An 18,972-nucleotide genomic window follows, 5' to 3' on the forward strand; every position below is an offset into this window, starting at 1 on the left:
ACGTTCTTGTTAAAACCTGGATTTGTGCTGGAAATGGCCCACCTTGATTATCATACACATTGTAAGGAGAGTGATCACTTTAGATAAGCTATTACCAGCAGGAGAGTGGGGTGGGAGGAGGTATTTTTTCATGCTTTATGTGTATATAATAAGATCTTCTACACTTTCCACAGTATGCATCCGATGAAGTGAGCTGTAGCTCATGAAAGCTTATGCTCAAATAAATTGGTTAGTCTCTAAGGTGCCACAAGTACTCCTTTTCTTTTTGCGAATACAGACTAACACGGCTGTTACTCTGAAATAAAATACAGACTCCCTGCCACAGGGGCACCTCTCCTCTGCAGAACTTACACTTTCACACTAATGCTGTACTGTAGTTAAGAGCTCCACCTGGAAGCTTGCACACTTCCTGTATGAACTCGGGGTGGGGGGGGCTTCTGCCCTCCCCTCCCCCACCCTAATTGGCACAGTTGTCCAGCCCTCCATCCTCCAAGATGGGTCTGTTACCCCTGAGATGGGTCTGTTACCAGGGCCTATGGGCTGAGAGGGTGTAAGGTTCTTGTTTTGTTCCCAGTGTCTCCTTGCAGTGGGTATGAAGTGCATCACTGTGGACATTGCAAGGTTCCTCCCTCTTTCCCATGTTAAACAATTAGTCCCAAATACCATCCATCCCCGATGTGAGTCAGAATCTGAGAGTCTCTGGAACCATAGCCCAACTCTCTGCAGGCTGTGTCTGTGTCTATGATTTGCATTTACACTAAGGCCGCTTTACACCTCATGGACAGCAGAAAGAGCTTGGTAAAGTGAGAGCAAATGTAATTTAAGTGGCGTTAGGCCTTAGTTTACACTATGTGTGCATGTGGGGGCTCGTGTGAGGGGCAGCCTCAGGTTGGTCTCTAGGGCTGTAGCATGAGCCCTGAGACACCTGGGAGGAATCAAGAAAAGAGGGTGCATATGAAGCTTCAGTTGTAGATGGAATCTCAAAGTCTGACGCCAACTCAGACCTTCCAGGTGTCGCCAAAGTGCATATCCCCTTCTGGGGAGTTTGCCCTTTCTCAGTTCCTCTTGTCATTGGAAGTCACCGGCCAGGTTTCTTTTGGGAGAAATGTGCCTTGATTCTCTCTGCAGAATTTGTTTCCCTGACACCGATAAAGGGAGAGCCTTTGTGGGAATCAGGATTCCTCAGGCTACTCTGGCTGAGCCATGAGGGTAGGGATGGAGAGATACCAGCGTTTCTTCAACAGGGTTATTCTAAGAGGTTTTCCTGAGTGTTCATCAAAGTGTAGATCAGAGAGGACAGGGATAAATCCTATTTATTTGAAGCCATATAAACTTCCTGAAGCTCTTAAATGGTGCCTGACTCTTTAATTACAGAACTGCAAGATGGGCTGCTGCAAACAGGCCCACCTGCACTGACTTTTGCTGAGGGTAATTGGCAGTAAGATCTACTTACATGCTTTCATTTTACCTTCAAAAATGGAACTCGCTAAAGACATATCTTCTATTTGGCTTTCCTCCCCAAGGATACTTCAGTACCTACTGATACAGTCATTGGATTTCTGTCTGCAGAAGCCAGTGATGACACTGGGCCTGCTAAAGGAAAGGTTTCTTTTTCAGTTCATCAAACTGTATCCATAGGGATAGCTTCAGCATTTTACTTTACTAAGCCCTAACACAAGGAACTTACAGGCCTGAATCCTGTAAGGCATTAGCTTAAGCGGTTGACTTAAAACTTCACGGCCTATGAACTTTAGCACAGATAAGTGGCCCAACACTGACCCTCAGTTTTGGGGAACTGGAAACATTGTACTTGGGAGCAGGGGAGGGTCAGAACAAAATGATACCAAGTAATCACATGAACACTGAGCTGATGGTAGGCTTGGATATTTTAGGATAAAATGTTGGCAGATGCTTAGTCATGAACTTGCCTTGGCAATGAATTGATGTATATGATAATTAGTTGAAATCATTAATATATATATTAATCTATCAGGTAGGGATACCCCAACATAATTAGGGTGAGGAGGTTAAATATGGAGAAAAGAGGCTGAGTATTTGTATGAATATTCATGACAGCCCCTATTCCCTATAATAGGCCAGACCACCATGTAAAAGGGAGATTCGTTTGGCATGCCAGAGACAAAGCAGGACCTTTGTCTCTTACCATCAGATCCCCAAGGAAGGATGTGAGTATGTGTGAGGAATGGTACAAGAGACTGCTTTAATACTGTATTTTTGCTTTCTTTTTACATTTTTGAAGTTTGTGTCTTTGCTAATTGTGCTAATAGAAGTGATTAAAGCTTTGCTTTGCCTTCAGTATGGGTGTCATCATTGTGCACACTGGCTTCCCACCCAGATATAGAATCATAGAATATCAGGGTTGGAAGAGACCTCAGGAGGTCATCTAGTCTAACCCCCTGCTCAAAGCTGGACCAACCCCAACTAAATCATCCCAGCCAGGGCTTTGTTAAGGCCAGCCTTAAAAACCTCTAAGGATGGAGATTCTACCAGCTCCCTAGGTAACCCATTCCAGTGCTTCACCACCCTCCTGGCAAAATAGTTTTTCCTAATATCCAAACTAGGCCTCCTCCACTGCAACTTGAAACCATTGCTCCTTGTTCTGTCATCTGCCACCCCTGAGAACAGCTGAGCTCCATCCTCTTTGGAACCCCCCTTCAGGTAGTTGAAGGCTGCTATCAAATCCCCCCTCACTCTTCTCTTCTGCAGACTAAGCCCAGTTCCCTCAGCCTCTCCTCATAAGTCATGTGCCCCAGCCCCATAATCATTTTTGTTGCCCTTCGCTAGACTGTCTCCAATTTGTCCACATCCTTTCTGTAGTGGGGGGACCAAAACTGGACACAATACTCCAGATGTGGCCTCACCAGTGCCGAATAGAGGGGAATAATCACTTTCCTCGATCTGCTGGCAATGCTCCTACTAATGCAGCCCAATATGCCATTAGCCTTATTGGCAACAAGGGTACACTGTTGACTCACATCCAGCTTCTTATCCACTGAAATCCCCAGGTCCTTTTCTGCAGAACTGCCGCTTAGCCAGTCGGTCCCCAGTCTGTAGCAGTGCATGGGATTCTTCTGACCTAAGTGCAGGACTCTGTACTTGTCCTTGTTGAACCTCATCAGATTTATTTTGGCCCAATCCTCCAATTTGTCTAGGTCACTCTGGACCCTATCCCTACCCTCCAGCATATATACCTCTCCCCCCAGTTTAGTGTCGTCTGCGAACTTGCTGAGGGTGCAATCCATCCCATCATCCAGATCATTAATGAAGATGATGAACAAAACCGGCCCCAGGACTGACCCCTGGGGCACTCCGCTTGATACCGGCTGCCAACTAGACATCAAGCCGTTGATCACTACCTGTTGAGCCCGACGATCTAGCTAGCTTTCTATCCACCTTATAGTGCATTCATCCAATCCATATTTCTCGACCACCGCTTTCCCCATATCCACAGAGCCAGTTATCTCATCATAGAAGGCAATCAAGTTGGTCAGGCATGACTTGTCTTGGTGAATTCATGTTGACTGTTCCTGATCACCTTCCTCTCCTCCATATTGAACTTGATAACTTTGCTTTTGTTGTGCTTGATTCTGGACCTAGAACCCTACAGTCCCCCAGCTCTTTAAATTGGTAATTAATTGGAAATCAATAACCACTAAAGAATTGGGCAACAAAACTGATATTATGGTCCTCAGATGCAGGGCATCTTAATCAATTTACTTCATGCCAGGAAAACATTTTCATATGTTCTAGGTCAGGAGTGGCCATACCATGGCTCATGAGCCACATACAGCTCTTTTACAGTAAAGGTGCAGCTTGCAGAGCCCCCCCATCTCCTCCCCCATTCTCCACCTACCAGACTAGGGGGAGCACGGGATCTCTGCCATGCAATGGGGTGGTGCAGTAGAGGCTTCTGCCAAGTGTGGAGGGGTATCTCAGGGCTTCAGCCCTGTGGGCCATGCCTGCCGGTGCTTGGGGCTTCAGCAGGAGCGGGGCTGAAGCTCCGAGCCCTGGCAGGTACCTACCACAGGGCTGAAGCCCCAACAGGTATGCCCCCACTTTTGAACTTCTGAAGATTGTTGCATGCAGCTCAGAGAGTCAGTAGGTTTGGCCACCCCTGTTCTAGGTACTGAAGGGAATACCTAGAACATAGGGTGTTGGAAATTCACTAGGTGGCACTTTTTCTTCTAAGTCAGTAGTGTACCAACACCATACAATGGTAGGGAACATTGTGCTGTAGCAAGTGGTGTAACTCAGTGGGGGTGATCTTCCCTGGGAGTACTGAGCGCACTACCCTAGTGTGGTGCTGCAGAAGTTGTCTTTGGTAGGAGATAGAAGACTATGGTTCTGATCACATGTGGTCATTAAGAATCCCATGTCAGTTCTTGTCAGAGTCATCAGGATGTCCAGGAGAAATTCTAGAATGTGCAGGGGACACACATTCACATAGGGCAGCTGCAAAATGCTGAGCGGCCAGCCCTGGCCTGTCTGCCACCCCTGCCTGTAATGGTCTTTCACAGCCTTCTCCCTCTTACATCTCCCCACACTGTCTCTTCTGCCTGTGGTTGCCCCCGGAGCTGCATGGGGCCCGATGACTGTTCAGATCTGCCCTGAGTTCTGTTCCCTGCCCTTGGCCGTTCTCCATTCTCCTTCGCTCCGAGCTGTCAGTGCAAGAGCAAGGGAGGAGCAATGCATTGCACCAGAGCTTCCTTAAGAGGCTGTTCCGGGGGGGGAGTTACGCCTCGCCCCCTCTTTAATATTCATGAGCTGGGGGGCGGGATGTTCAGACCGGCCAGGCGGCTGAGCCTGGGGATCCTGTGCGGAGTGTGAAAGTGACAGCTGGGCAGAGGGGAGTCCCGGAGGAGTACACCGCCCCTCCTTCCTCCTGCACGCTCCCGCGGGGTTCGGCTCCTGCCCAGCCCCAACCTCTCCTCCCCGTCCTCAGCCGCCGCGGGGCCCCCAGCTGCCCCCGCCGCCCCGGGGAGCCCCTCTGCCCCGCGCCCTATGGAGTGCAGCCGGCCCGTGGGAGGAGGAGCCATGCCCAGTGGGTGCCCGGGGCCCTGCCATCGGCTGCGCCGGGCAGCGCTGGAGTAACCCCCGAGCCTTGGATCGGCGGAGGGAGCGAGGGACGCCCCGGATCCGGCCCGCCGCGCTGGCGGGAAGGCGGCTCTGCCCCTCACCTAACCCTGCTCCGGCGGGGCGCTGCCCGGCACCATGGACAGTATCCTGGAGCCCTTCCCCTCCGAGCGCCTCTTCCCCGGGGGCGGCTCCGGCTTCCTGGACCTGGGCGACCTGAACGACGCGGATTTCCTCAGCAATGTGGTAAGGGAGCCGGGAGCGGGCGGGGGCTGCTAACTCCGGGCTGCCTGGGCTCGTCCCGGGGTGTCCCGGGCTCCCCCCCGCCGCCAAACGGCTCCTACAGCTCGGGGAATTCCTGCCTGGCCGCCGGGCAGGGAAGCGTGAGCCTGGGCAGCGCAGCGCCCGTTTCCCTGACCCTGTCTCCAGCACTGAGCCCCCGCAAGGCCAATGCTGCCCCTGGCCCTGCAAACCTCAGCCGGCCTGAGACCCCTCTCACTGAGAGTCCCCTACAGCTGTACTGCCTCCTGCCCCCCCCCCCCCCCCCCCACAGGCAGACACTCCTGGGACCTCCCCTAGGGGATCAGCCTCCCCTTTGGCAAGATCCATGCCAGTTTTTTAAACCATGTCTAATGGGGATTCCGCAGCGGGTCCTGGCACTTTGTTCCGTTGCTTAATTAACTCTTCCCACTCTAACGGTACTGGAGACACTAAAGTGAGGGGCAGCAGGCCCTTCTGTTGGAAACAGCTACTTTCATTTGCTAATAGCTTTTTGTAAAATGACATTTTGGGGGTGAAACATCTGTTGCTTGGCTTACATAGTAGTGATTTGGGGGCAGAGAGGGGCGGGAGTGAACTAGAGGAAAATCTATTCAGCTGATTTCCAGTGTGTAAAAACAGTGTATTCACCTTTAAGAAAATTGTCCAGACTTTGTGCACTCATGTAACTCACATGTACAATTGGTCCATTTTAAAACTTCAAACTAGGATGTTGTTCCAAATGAGGAATGTGAGTTTTGTGTTTGTGAGCAAATTTAGCTTTGAACTAGTATGAATATTGCTGTCCCTGTGCCAAGCCATAGTTGACATCTGCGGCCTTTCAGGTCACCTTCCCAGTGGAGGATAAATCAGTGACACAGAATTTGGGTATATTCTAAGTATAACTTGTTTTATTTACACATACATCAGTCCTGGAACAGAGGAGGTCACAAACAGCATGCAGCTAATCCCTTCTTTCAATAATCTCACCCCAACCTCCCTTCTGCCCTCCTTACCCCCCCATTTCAAGGATGCACCTCTGTCTCTGATCGGAGTCAATCCTTGAGGCAAAGGGTATGTCTACATGGCAGTCGGGGGTGATGGCAGCACATGTAGACATGTCTGAGCTAGCTTTGATCTAGTTAGCTCAGTCAATAGCAGTGAATCCTAGCAGCAAGGGCTATACAACCCCTCCCAGGACTCTGGTGACATATTCAAGTGGCTAACCTGTACTGCTGCAGCTTCACTGTACATTATTTGAGCTAATTAGATCAAATCTAGCACCTCTATGTTTACATGTGCAGAAGTCACACTTTTAATTGCAGTGTAGACATACCCTTAGGTAGAGAGCAAAATCTTCTACTGCTTGCACTGCTCCCCCTACCGAGAACATTTGCATGGCAAAACTAACACACACAGCAGGTTTTCTCAAGACTGAACATTTGCTCACACGCTAAGGCCTGGTCTACTTACATTTGAAAGTTTGACTGGTGTAACTATTTCAGGTCTGGGTATGATTTTTTTCCCAGAAATAGTAATACTGGTAAAACCCCTAGTATGGATGTAGTTATACTAGTATAAAAGTCCCTTACAGCAAATTAGCTTATTCTTATATAAGAATAATCTATACCATTATATGCACTCTCATGTCTCTATAACTGTATCTGCACTAGGGAAGTTGTGTAAATTAGACAAGGCTTAAGAAAAATAACTTGGAAGACTGTACATACCAGCACCACCTAGTGATACCTGCCATGACACTATATTTAAAAATGTGTACTGACCATATGCAGTATGTTACTTTCCTAACTGATTAAATTCCATGTCTGCTCTAACAGTAACTGCAAAACTGGCATGAGGGGTCTCCATATTCATTATTTCTCAGTGACTCTTGATTTATTGTGCTCAGTTGACAAGTAAAAGATTTTTTTTCTTTTGCACCGCAAACTCCCCCCGGGGATCTGAGACTCTTTGTTCTTGTGCATGATCAACAATAAAGATGTTTTAATCTTAATTCAGATAACAACTCTGTTGATGATACCGGAGCCAGAATGTTCTGTTATCTAATTCACCCTCCGTGTAGTGGCGCTGCAGGTATAACAGCCATAAAAAGGAGTAAAGATGAACTTTAGTAAATCCAGCAAATTTTACTGTGATAATGATGGGAAGGGGAATCTGTTGAGTAAGAAGGTCTTATTTTTACATACTCGCTTTTCAATGTATTGCACTTAACATCAAAGCACTATGGTTGCATGATAATTCTTAAAACCATCAATGATTTCACTTCAGAGAGAGATGAGGTTCAACATGGAGATCCTTCCATGTATTGTTCAGCAAATGTGGTTTTCTCTAAAGAGGTTGGACACTGTTAGGATATTGTGTTCACCAACAACCCCTTCCTGAAACAGTAACCTTCCTTAGTTAATCATCTTGTCACTTAAGCAGTAGTTTATACCCCTTTATTCTAAGGATGTTGCAAGCTGAAATAATGGGATCATAGGTCTAGGTGCATCTTGGAATTAAAAAAATAATGTGATTGAAAAGGGATGCTTGAAAGAGAACAGTGTTATTGGTTGGAGTATGACTGATATCTAGTTTAAAAAGCATAAACAGGGCTGGGTTTAATCAGTGTTTGGATGGGTGAACTCCAAGGGGGAAGGTGTCCATGGAAAATGCTCCTTTTGTTCACCAAGATGAGTATATTACTAATGACAGCAAAAACAGATTATCCTTCGGCTTGCTAGGTCACCTACTGCTTTTGAACACAGAGGAGTTTGTTCAATGTTTTCACTGGAAATGACTGTTTATTAATAAAGCTAATCCTTCATGTGATGTTTGCTCATTGAATTAACCTTTCTGAATTCTGCACTGTCCACACCAGGCTTTCGCATTTTTCATTATTCTTGTCAGAATGCACCTACTCACTCCCTGGTTTTATCAGAGCAATGGCTCAGAGAGCTCTCACTCTCTCTCTCAACCCTCCTCATTATCAAGCTTCTCAGCTCTATGATTCTGGACCTTCAGGCTCCAGCACTCTATTTCTCACTCTGTGCTTGTCAATGAGTCCCGATGAGTTCAGACTCTGGGTGAGACTTCTCCCCCTTCAGGAAGTATGCACCCAGTAAGCATTTGTTTTTAAAAGGCTGCCTTGTGACAGTTAGAATACAGAGTCTGAGGGGAGCATGGAACAGCCAAGCTAAGACAGGCTGTATTGGCAGAAGCAACTGTCCCAGTATTCCACGCTCCCCTGCTGTTTCCTTTGGTCTCTCTCACTGTGTGAGACTAGACTGCAATCAGAGGTGTGATTGCAGAATATGTAGACATACCAGAGCTAGTTTTAATCTAGCTAGCTTGGTTGCCAATAGTAGTGACACTGCAGCAGGATGGACTTCATCATGGATTAGCTTCTGAGTAAGTACCCAGGGACTTGTGTACGCTTGAACAGCCCACACTGCAGCCCATATTGCTGTTGGTACCCAAGCTTGCAAGACTAAAGATAGCATGGGTGTGTTTACACATGCTGCAATCACATACCTCAATTGCAGAGCAGACATACTCTGTATCTGCACCCGCATTCTAAAAATCCAGTCTGTTCACACCTCAGTTTCCTTGTCTCCAGGACCTGCTCTAGGCACCAGCAAAGCAAGCACATGCTTGGGGCGGCACAATTCCAGGGGCGGCATTCCGGCCCTCCTTTTTTTTTGTTTTTGTTTGGGCAGTTGTGCTCTTGGAGCTTGGGATGGCAAATATTTTGCTTGGGGCAGCAAAAAACCTAGAGATGGTCCTGCTTGTCTCCAGCCACACTGTATTCATGTTTCAGCTTCCTTGGTTGCCACTCATTAAAACTTGTGTTTGATAATTGAGGCTTCCATTGTCTATGCATATGCAGACAGACTTTGATAGTGCATCCACTCCAGCCTCCTGCTGGCTGTGCAGGGCTCTGCAGAGTCCTGCCTCAGTTTCCCTTTCACTCAGGCTCCTCAATAACTCCCCAAATCTTGTGTCCAAGAAAAACACCCCTTCTTGTGGGTCTTGTTATTAAAATACAACAAAGTCTCTTCTACCCGAGTCTCACACAGAGCACAGCCCCTTTCCCCTGGAGTACGTCTGTCTTCAAGTTTCCAAGCTGGGCACAGCATTTTTCCCAGGCTCTGTTTAGCCTCTTCCCTCAGCCCAGCCTGCTCTCCCTGCTCTTCTGAACATCCACTCTCAGGCCTTCTTACCTGGAACCTACCCCTTCTCTTTATGACTGCAGGAAATCTCAGGCCTTTCAACCTGGAGTTATTCCACATGCTCACAGTGTCCAAGAGGCCTCCAGGCCCAAAACCCTTCTCCCAGTCAAGGGTCTCCTGCAGGAGCCTCCTACTTTCTGCCTTGGCCTTTACCATAGCTTCCTTTAGCATCACCCTTACCTCCTTGAGCTGAGAGAGGTCAGTGGATAACTTTCCTTCCCCTGTTGCTATCTTCCCCTTTATAAGATCCAGGCACCATCCTTTAAACCCACCTGGGCAGCTGGTAATCAGTTATAGGTTCACTGTACCTGCCGTTCCCTCTTAAAGGGGCCAGTCAGCCTGTGGTAATGCATTACAATATGAATTCTTACTGTGTGACAGCCTGCACTATTTGATAAATAATATGATATAATGGAATGGGAAAAGTTACATGTATTTCTGGACTGTTTCTTGAGGGACATTGTGTAAGCTGGTTCTATTTTTTACTATTTTTATGTTCATACTGCTATTTTCTATGTCTTTAGTGTGGTGTCTTTTGTGTTTCTGCATATTTGTCTTGTAATCAGATAATGCGGGCCACCAAAAATGAACTAATTAGTAAATTGTGTGTAGAAAACAGAGCTATACTAAGGACAGTGCCAAGAGAAACTGGAAAGGATCTTTCCTAACAAATGTAAATATAGTCTGTTCCTTGGGGGTGAAATTTACCCCTGTGCAAGGCCGGTGCAAGGCCTTCGTACCAAAGCTATTTTGAGGTTTTAACTAGTGCATAGGCCTTGTTCTGCCCTTGGCACAGGGGTGAGTTTCATCTTGTATGAGCCCCATTCTTTCCTCCCTCGTCCCCCACAGCTGGACCTAAAGGCTTAGCCAGGAAATCTCATCAGTTTCTATTTCTCTTGTTGGATTCCAGAGCTGATTGGAAGGGATACCAGCCAGGGGAGTGCGCAGGAATTTAAATTTCACTGGGTTTTGGAGGCGTATGTTCTGTGCCTCAGCCCTGAGGCTGGAGGAGTTCTGTGCCTTGGGGTGCCCCTGCTTGCCCCACTTTCTGCACGCCCCTGAAACCAGATGTTATGAGAGGTACACAGCTGTCTCTGGGGCTGTTACCAGTCATGCACACTTTTGAAAGTGTCATAGCTTCCTATTCCACAAGCTAGTAAATTTAGTTAATTTGTATCATTCTTAGAGTTACATATCTTTAGCTTCTTAGTCTGTTTTGGTGTGGTGAGAGCATTGGGCAGGTCAATAAAAATATATGATCTTTATCCTGCTTAGAATTGGGCTTGTCAAGAATAGTTCTGTGAGCCCACTGGAAATGTAGTAGATATGGATAGACCTTGGCTGAAGAAATGCATTTTAATAAAAACGCTCCCAGATTTTCCTTGTTTTCCTGATTTTCCTTTGGCTCAGTCACTTAGCTCCTCTTCTTGGACATTCCCTTGCAGCTGATCTTGAATCCAGGGACGTCTGAGAAGCATTAGTGGAATAGGCAGTTAACCCAGCACCGGCAGCCCTCAATGGAACACAATAGTACAGTTCCTTATATGGTCAGAAATAAAAAGGAAGAAAGTAAAAACACTTCCTCCACTGTTGTTATTTTCTAAGATATTTGTATGGCCCCAGTTACTGTAGTCTCTGAGTACCTCACCATCATTAATGTATTTAATCTCACAATACCTCTGTGAGGTAGGGAAATGCTGTTGTTCCCATTTTACAGGTGGGTGAGTGGCACAGAGAAGCTAACTGACTTGCCCATGGTCATATAGGAAGCCTATGGCCTTATAGGGAATTGCATCCAGGTCTTGCAAGTTCTGGGCTTGTTACCCACACTCCCTAGGGCGCCCCACCTTTACCCTTCTATGGGTTCAACGGGTAACCAAGTTAATTTAGGCATCCCCGCCCTTTTCCAGTTCCTAGGGCTCCAGGTGAAAGGCATCCACCAATACCCATTTCCTAGGGCTCAGAGCCACCCATACTCAGTTCCTAGGGCTCCGGGCATATTCTTCTGAGGGTTTGCAGGGCCTTTTACCAGTGAAAGTGCCTTACACAGTAATATTCTTAACCTCTATTTATTAACAGTTACCAAAACAGAATGCACACATTAAGCATACAGTGCTCACCACTGCCAATAAGGCAGACATACTTTTCCTGGTGGCCAGTCAGGATCAGGTTGTCTGGAGCTCCTCCAGTTTCTGCCTGATATGGTTGGCAGGGTGTTGAGTCTGGCAGCTCTGATCTTGGGTTGTGTCCTGGAGTTAGGTTCCAAAGAACTTCCTTTTGGACCCCAATTTATATAGTGAAACTTGAGTCCTGCTTAGCTATACCTTACCCAATCATTTTAAACTAAAGTACTATAAAACAATTCTTTGACCAATCCTAACATATTGCAAAACAATTCTTTAACCAATCATACTCCACCACCTTAATTGATTTAAATCTTGTGAAATTAGTTATGTAACAGACAAGAACCAGACAGAAATCATATAGATAAACAATAGAGAAGTAGGAACCATGAAGGCAAAACAATAAAGACGTATAGATTTCACAGTCGCAACTGTTAATAAGTGATTCCTTGCCAGACAGAATGCTGTCAAACAGTTTTCTTAAGATGTTTAAAGATCTGTTGCTTTATCTGGTGATGGTGAGTATTGTTAGGACAGGAGCTCCTTCTTAACAGCCCAATAGTTCATTGTTTTAATGTAGTTTAGATGGAACGCAAGGATGTGAATTTCTGCTTTGTAGCTCATGGCTGCCACTGTCCTAATGTGGCTGCAGAAAAAGGCCTTGGATTTCACAGGCTAGCAGTCTAACCACCAGACTATCCTTCTCCTCTGTGGCATAAAGTGCCTCCTGAGCCTACAACAATGTCACTGTGTAGATTTAAACTGAAAATCAGCGTTTATTTTTTGGCAGTGGAGAGTTATGGCCTTTCTTTGGAAGGTCTTGTCATCTGTTGAGTGGTGGAGGGTTGCGTATACCTAACACATTTTGAAGGAAATTAAGAACTCTCTGTCAGGAACACTTGAGAAACATTATCCTGGAAACAGCATCCTCTCCTACTAGACAACTTCTGGCACGTGGGTTGGGATCAGCTGATCAATCTCATCCCAGCCACCATCCTCATGTCGTGAGGAGATTCCTGTAATCATGGTGGCATGCCACCGTTAATGGTTATGGTAGTGCCTGACTGCCACTGTTCAGAGGCAGACACCAAGAGAGGGCCTTGGGCCATGTCTGCAGAGAGCTGGACATCAGAAAAAGGAATAAGAGAGAGAGACAGAAATGGGCATCTGAGTGGGGAGAAACAGGAAGGGATTTTGTGAAAATGTTTGCAAAGTAAATATATTAAGCAATGAGCAGAGGATGGAAGCTTCCTGTTACATGTGTGCTGAGGTCACTGGTTACACAGGCTGATCCAGAAGAGCACGTCATCAGCAGAAATTGTGAATCAGAAACTGCAAGATAGTAGCTCTGCAGCTGTTGGGGAAGGTGTCTGAATTACTGTACCTAGAAATGCACTTTGGACAGATCTGTCAGAAAATTGCTGTTTCCTGAGACATGCCCAGCAGTCAGTGCTGCTGGCGGTTTTGGTGGAGGCAGGAGGACCTTGCTGCAATAGATCAGATGAGAGCATCAGAATATGGAAAACCTCCCAGACTGTAAATCAACTCATTTACCCCACCCCCAAGGGCCCTGCTAGGAACATGGCTTGATTCACTTAGATTCAATGGATGACTCATCTTCTGGGAAACATATGTGAGGGATTCTTGCCCCCTTCCTTTCTCCAGTAGATGAAAGCCTGGTTGCTAAATAGCAAGATAAGCTGCTGGTGCTGGTCTGTCTTCACTACACACACCACATGCCTGAAGGAAGGAAGGAAATAACATGCTTCAAATGCCTATTTTCCTTTTTGATTCTCAGCTTCAATGGTCATGGTGCTTGGGGTTTTCCCCCTCAGGCTCTGGCCTTGGTGCTGAATACACCTGAAGGCTGGTCTTTGATGCAGCCTCAAATTGCTGTTTTGTTTTTGGTCGGGGGAGAGGGGATCCTGGGGGAATACTATTGGGTGGGTAAGGAAATACCCAACTGGCATTTTTACAGAGAGTTGATAAGTCAGGATACTTTATTATACTTGGGGGAATTTCAGAGTTTAATGGTGCTCCTGGGTAGGAGACACTTTCAGGTTCTCAGGCGTGCTAGGACACCTGAATTATTATTATTTTATTTATTTGTATTACCATAGTACCTAGGAGCCCTGGGCATGGACCAGGCTCCCATTGTTCTAGGTGCTGTACAAACACAGAGCAAAAATACAGTCCCTGTTCCGGGGAATTTACAATCTAACTATAAGTCAAAAGACAACATGGATACAGACAGACCAATAGGGGAGTACTAGTAAACAATACAGCCCAATATTGTCTCATGGAGGTCTCTGCACACCAACAGCTATTGTCAAATTTTATGTGGGCATCACAGCAAAGGAGAGTTTTGAGGAGAGATTTGAAGGTGGATAATACGGTAGAGTCTGTGATGTTTGCAGGGATTGCCGCTGAAGCATGTGGGCAGCATGGATGAAAGTGCTTGTTTGAAAATTTAACAAGTGAGCGGTGGAGGCTGGCATTATGGGCCTATCAGAGGTGTGCATCAACACTTGATAGTGAATGAGAGAAGCTAGGTAGGGTGGGGATTGACTGTGAAGGGCCTTGACAGTGAATACAAGCAACTTATGTTTGAAGCGATGGAGAAGGGAGAGGTAGTGGAGGGAGTCAAAGAGATAGATGACATACTCATGAATAGTGAGTGGGTTCTAAATACCCATAGGGTATTGTGGTGTTATACACAGACACCAGGTTGGTTACGATACCTATTTACCCATGGCATATCTTGGTGGTGGTACTCTGAAAGACTGGAACAGGATCCATTTGTAGTAGCAGATTGGTTTCAGAGAGTGGAAAAAGGAATAATGAATAGATTTCTCTCCAAAACAGCTCTTCAAGTAGAGTCCTGGGGAGAGTGACTTTATAATAATAATCCAACTTTGGCTATAAAGCTTGCCCTATGAATCATGTGTTGTCTCGGAGAAGGGTATAACTCTGGGCTCCACATGATCGCTTCATGTTTCCAAACCATCTCTTTGTATGTAGGGAATCCTTATAATACCAGTGGAGATGAGGGAATTTAATTTCATCTGTGAAGTTTGTCCCAGTAACAGCATGACAGGTTTTCCCTCACAGCAAGGTGATGAGGATTGTGTTTTGGTATAAAGGTGATTGTAATTCTTCTCAAGATTTATTTATTTTGGTGCAACTTAGAAAATAGATTATTCCAATTATTAAAATCTGTGCATTCTGCCCACACTACTTGGATTGCAACAACTCAGGCCCACTAGCTGACTCTACTATTGGAAAGTCCACTTCAGGAACCAAGATGGAACTAAAAAAATCCTAATTATACCCTTTGCTGTCGTAATGATGTTGAAGAACAGATAGCTGATGGGAGGAAAGGTCATTTCCAACTGTGATCTCAGTTATAATAAGCTAAGAAGAGTCATATCTAGTCATTCCTTGGATAACAGACTTTCTAGGAAAACCCAGGCACTACAAGAAGTGGTGATGGGGACTCACTAGTAGCCATTCTTCCTTGAGAGATAGCACTGGATTAGTTCCCAAGCACTGCAGTGGAGGTACCATCTTTTCGATCAGGGGTAAAATGGAGGTTCTGAATTACCTATTGCCATTAAAGATCCCATAGCATTTTTTGTAGGAGTCAGGGTTGTTAGTCCTGGTCTCCAGGCCAAATTCAGCCTTGGGTAATTATATTGTACCAACCTAAACTCCCACTGCAATTTCAATTAAATACAATATATTTTTTTGCTCACTGACCTAAATTTTTGGATAATGTTTGTACATGTTATTTACTATTAATAATAATAATATAATATGTAGTTTTTCTGTGTGCAGTTAAACAGCAGCTGCTTCCTACCCCAGAGGTAGCTGCATTGGTGGGTGAAGTGACTCTATATATATATATATATAGTGATAGACCCAGGCGAGTTGGGTACAGCAGAGTAGCCTTATTGGGATCCAGGAAGGTACAGCAGAGTAGCCCTATTGGGATCCAGGAAGTGGGCGGGCAAAGCTCGCCCACCGCTAAAGGATCCCCCCCCAGCCTAAGGGGGAGATCCACAGGACCTGGAGGCCAAAAAATTACGGGGGACAACTAATGAAAAACAGGGATGGGAGTGCGGTCAAAGGGTCAAAAGAAGGGAACCGGACGGGGACACCGAGCAGAGAACCCCAGACAGCGCCCACTGCTCCTCAAAGGCCTCAAGGGAGTCGGTGGACACCGCCCAGAGGAACTCTGCCTGGAGGCGTGAACGGACGGAGGATCGGAAATAGGCCCCGCAGTCGCAGGAGACTCCATCGGCCAACCTCCTCACCCTGGTTTTATAGATGGCCACTTTAGCCAGGGCCAGGAGGAGGTTGACCAGGAGGTCCCGCGACTTAGTGGGGCCACGGACAGGGAGTGCGTAGATAAGAAGGTGAGGAGAAAAGTGCAACCAAAACTTTAATAAAATATCGGTGAGGAGCCGGAATAGGGGCTGCAACCTGGCGCACTCCAGATAGACGTGCGCCAGGGTTTCCCTCACGCCGCAAAAGGGGCAGGTGTCCGGGATTGGGGTAAACCGCGCCAAGTACACACCCGTGCTCACGGCCCCGTGGAGGAGCCGCCAACTGATATCCCCGGCGGGCCGCGGGACTAAGGTGGAATAGAGGCTGGCCCACCGGGGCTCCTCACCCTCTAGAGGTGGCAGGAGGTCCCGCCACTTTGTGTCAGGGCGGGACGCGAGGGTGAGGACATGAAGGGTGTGGAGCACAAGCGTGTAGAGATGTTGTTTTGGCGCGGTCTGGAACCGGACCGGCTGCAGCTCGTGCAGCCGGCTCACGGTGAAGGGGCGGGGGGGGTCGGTCGGGTCCACGGGGCAGGGGCCCGATGAAAAGGTCCGGAGGGCCTGGGGTGGAGGGTGGGCGGGGCGTGCCCTCTCGCAGGACCCGGTCGAGGTAAACCCGAGCAGCGGGCGGCAAAGCGGCCCTCACCTCGTGAAGTACGCGCAGGGCAGTACGAGGTCTGGAGAGCTCCATGCGCTGAGCGAGCGTCAGGGGATCCAGCCAGTCTCCCCGGTCGTAGTCCAGGAGGTCTCCGACTTTGGTGACTTCTGCCAGGACCAACCTCTGGCGCACCGAGGGGGACTCCGCCGCCTGCACACGGAGGTAGGGGTTATGTAGCAGGGGCTCCGCGAGGAGATCTTCCCCCACGGAGGCCGCCACGGACCTGGTCGCTGCAAACAGTTTCCAGGTCCGGAGGAGGTCCTGGTAGAAGACCGGCAGCCCGGAGAGGTCTCGCGGAAGACCTCTCGGATGGAGATAAAGGAGCTGCCGGTCATATCGGAGCCCTCGGAGGCGGCGCAGGAAGGCGTGCGCCAATATGCTCCATGCCAGACTACCTGCACCATAAAGGAGCCTCTGCAGGGCTTGGAGGCGGAAGACATGGACCTGAGTGCGGAGACACGTCAGGCCCTGCCCTCCCTCCTCCAGGGGCAGATGGAGAACCCCTGCAGAGACCCAGTGCAGTCCTGACCAGAAGAACTCCAGAATCAATTTCCGGAGGTTGGCCAGGAAATCCGGGGCCGGGACCAGGGTGTTGAGCCGGTACCAGAGCATGGACAGGACTAGTTGGTTGAGCACCAGTGCCCGCCCTCGAAAGGACAGACACCGGAGCAGTCCCGTCCACCTCCGGAGCCGCTCTACCACCCTGCCCTCTAAACCTTGCCAGTTCTCCGGCGGAGACGGATGCGTGGCGGAAAGGTAAACGCCGAGATAGAGCAGCGGACCCGCACTCCACCGGATGGCTTGAAGCGCGGGTGGGAGGGAGCTCGCCTGCCGCCAGTCCCCTACCACCAAGCCAGAGCTCTTGACCCAGTTGACCCGGGCGGAGGAGGCTGCCGAGTACACAGCCTGGCAAGCCTCCACCCGCGCTAAGTCGCCCGGGTCCTGGACCACGAGGAGTACATCGTCGGCGTATGCCGACAGGACCAGCCGCAGCTCTGGCTCCCGTAGCGCCAACCCCGTCAACCTCCTGCGGAGGAGACAGAGGAAGGGCTCTATCGCCAGAGCGTACAGCTGACCCGAGAGGGGGCACCCCTGCCGTACTCCTCGCCCGAAGCTGACCGGTTCGGTCAGGGTCCAGTTGAGCCTGACCAGACACTCTGCGGAGGCGTACAGCACCCGGAGAAAACCCACAAACTGGGGACCCAAGCCAAACGCTCGCAGAGTGCCCAGGAGATACCCGTGATCCACCCTGTCGAACGCCTTCTCCTGATCCAGGGACAGGAGGGCGAACGACAGACCGTCCCTACACCCGAGTTCCAAAAGGTCCCGGACCAGATACAGGTTGTCGAAGATGGTGCGGCCCGGGACGGTGTAGGTCTGGTCTGGGTGGATCATGTCCGCCAGCACGGACCCTAGCCGCAGCGAGATGGCTTTCGCTACGACCTTGTAGTCCATGCTGAGGAGCGAGACGGGACGCCAATTTCGTAAATCGCGGAGGTCCCCCTTCTTTGGCAATAAGGCGAGCACGGCTCGCCTGCACGAAAGAGGGAGGACCCCGCTCTGCAAAGACTCGGCCCAGACGGTAACTAAGTCTGGGCCGAGGACGTCCCAGAATGTGCGGTAGAACTCCACGGTCAGCCCGTCCATGCCCGGAGATTTATTGGTGGGCATGCGGCGGAGGGCTTCCGAGAACTCGGCCAGAGTGAGAGGCAGCTCTAGCCGGTCTCAGTCGCCCGCGCTGACCGTCGGGAGTTCGTCCCAGAGCACTCTGCAAGCATTAGGATCGGTCGGATCCGGGGAGAAAAGGCCTGCGTAGAAGGCTCTGGCCCTCCCGCACATCTCCACCGGATCCGTGAGGGGGGTGCCGTCCTCTGCGAGGAGGCAAGTGATGTGCTTCTTGGCCCCCCTCCTTTTCTCCAGGGCGTAGAAGAAGCGGGAGCCGCGATCCATCTCCCGAAGGAGGCGGATGCGGGATCGAACAAAAGCACCCCGGGCCTGATGGTCCTCGAGGGCCCAGAGCTCCTCCCGCTTCTCCCGGCACGCTCCGCAGAGGGATGGATCCTCGGGGCTGGCGGCCAGACGCCTCTCCAGCTCTAAGACCTCCCGCTCCAACTGCCCTATCGCCGCATCTCTCCGTCGGCTGGCGCCCCGGGTGTAGTCACGGCAGAAGAGCCGGGCGCGCACCTTCCCTAGGTCCCACCACCGCCGCGCCGAGGGAAAGGCACGCCGCTGCCCTCGCCAGGCCAACCAGAACTCCCGGAAGGACACCACAAAGCCCA

The 18,972-nt window shown here is 49.1% G+C and overlaps 1 protein-coding gene across 2 annotated transcripts in view; it reads left to right on the top strand.

The window, feature by feature from the left end:
* Positions 1-4,803: 4,803 nt before the first annotated feature.
* CREB3L1 (cAMP responsive element binding protein 3 like 1) overlaps positions 4,804-18,972 on the top strand; it is a 70,556-nt gene continuing 56,387 nt past the window's right edge. The window contains exon 1 of one of the 2 annotated variants that reach the window (XM_037900152.2): positions 4,804-5,340. In XM_037900152.2, the coding sequence (XP_037756080.1) occupies positions 5,233-5,340 (108 nt within the window). In that variant the 5' untranslated portion in view covers positions 4,804-5,232. The remainder of the gene's footprint in view (positions 5,341-18,972) is intronic. The other variant, XM_037900153.2, reaches the window with a different exon arrangement.

This window comes from Chelonia mydas, chromosome 6, assembly GCF_015237465.2.
Source record: "Chelonia mydas isolate rCheMyd1 chromosome 6, rCheMyd1.pri.v2, whole genome shotgun sequence".
Classification (NCBI taxonomy): Eukaryota; Metazoa; Chordata; order Testudines; family Cheloniidae; genus Chelonia; species Chelonia mydas.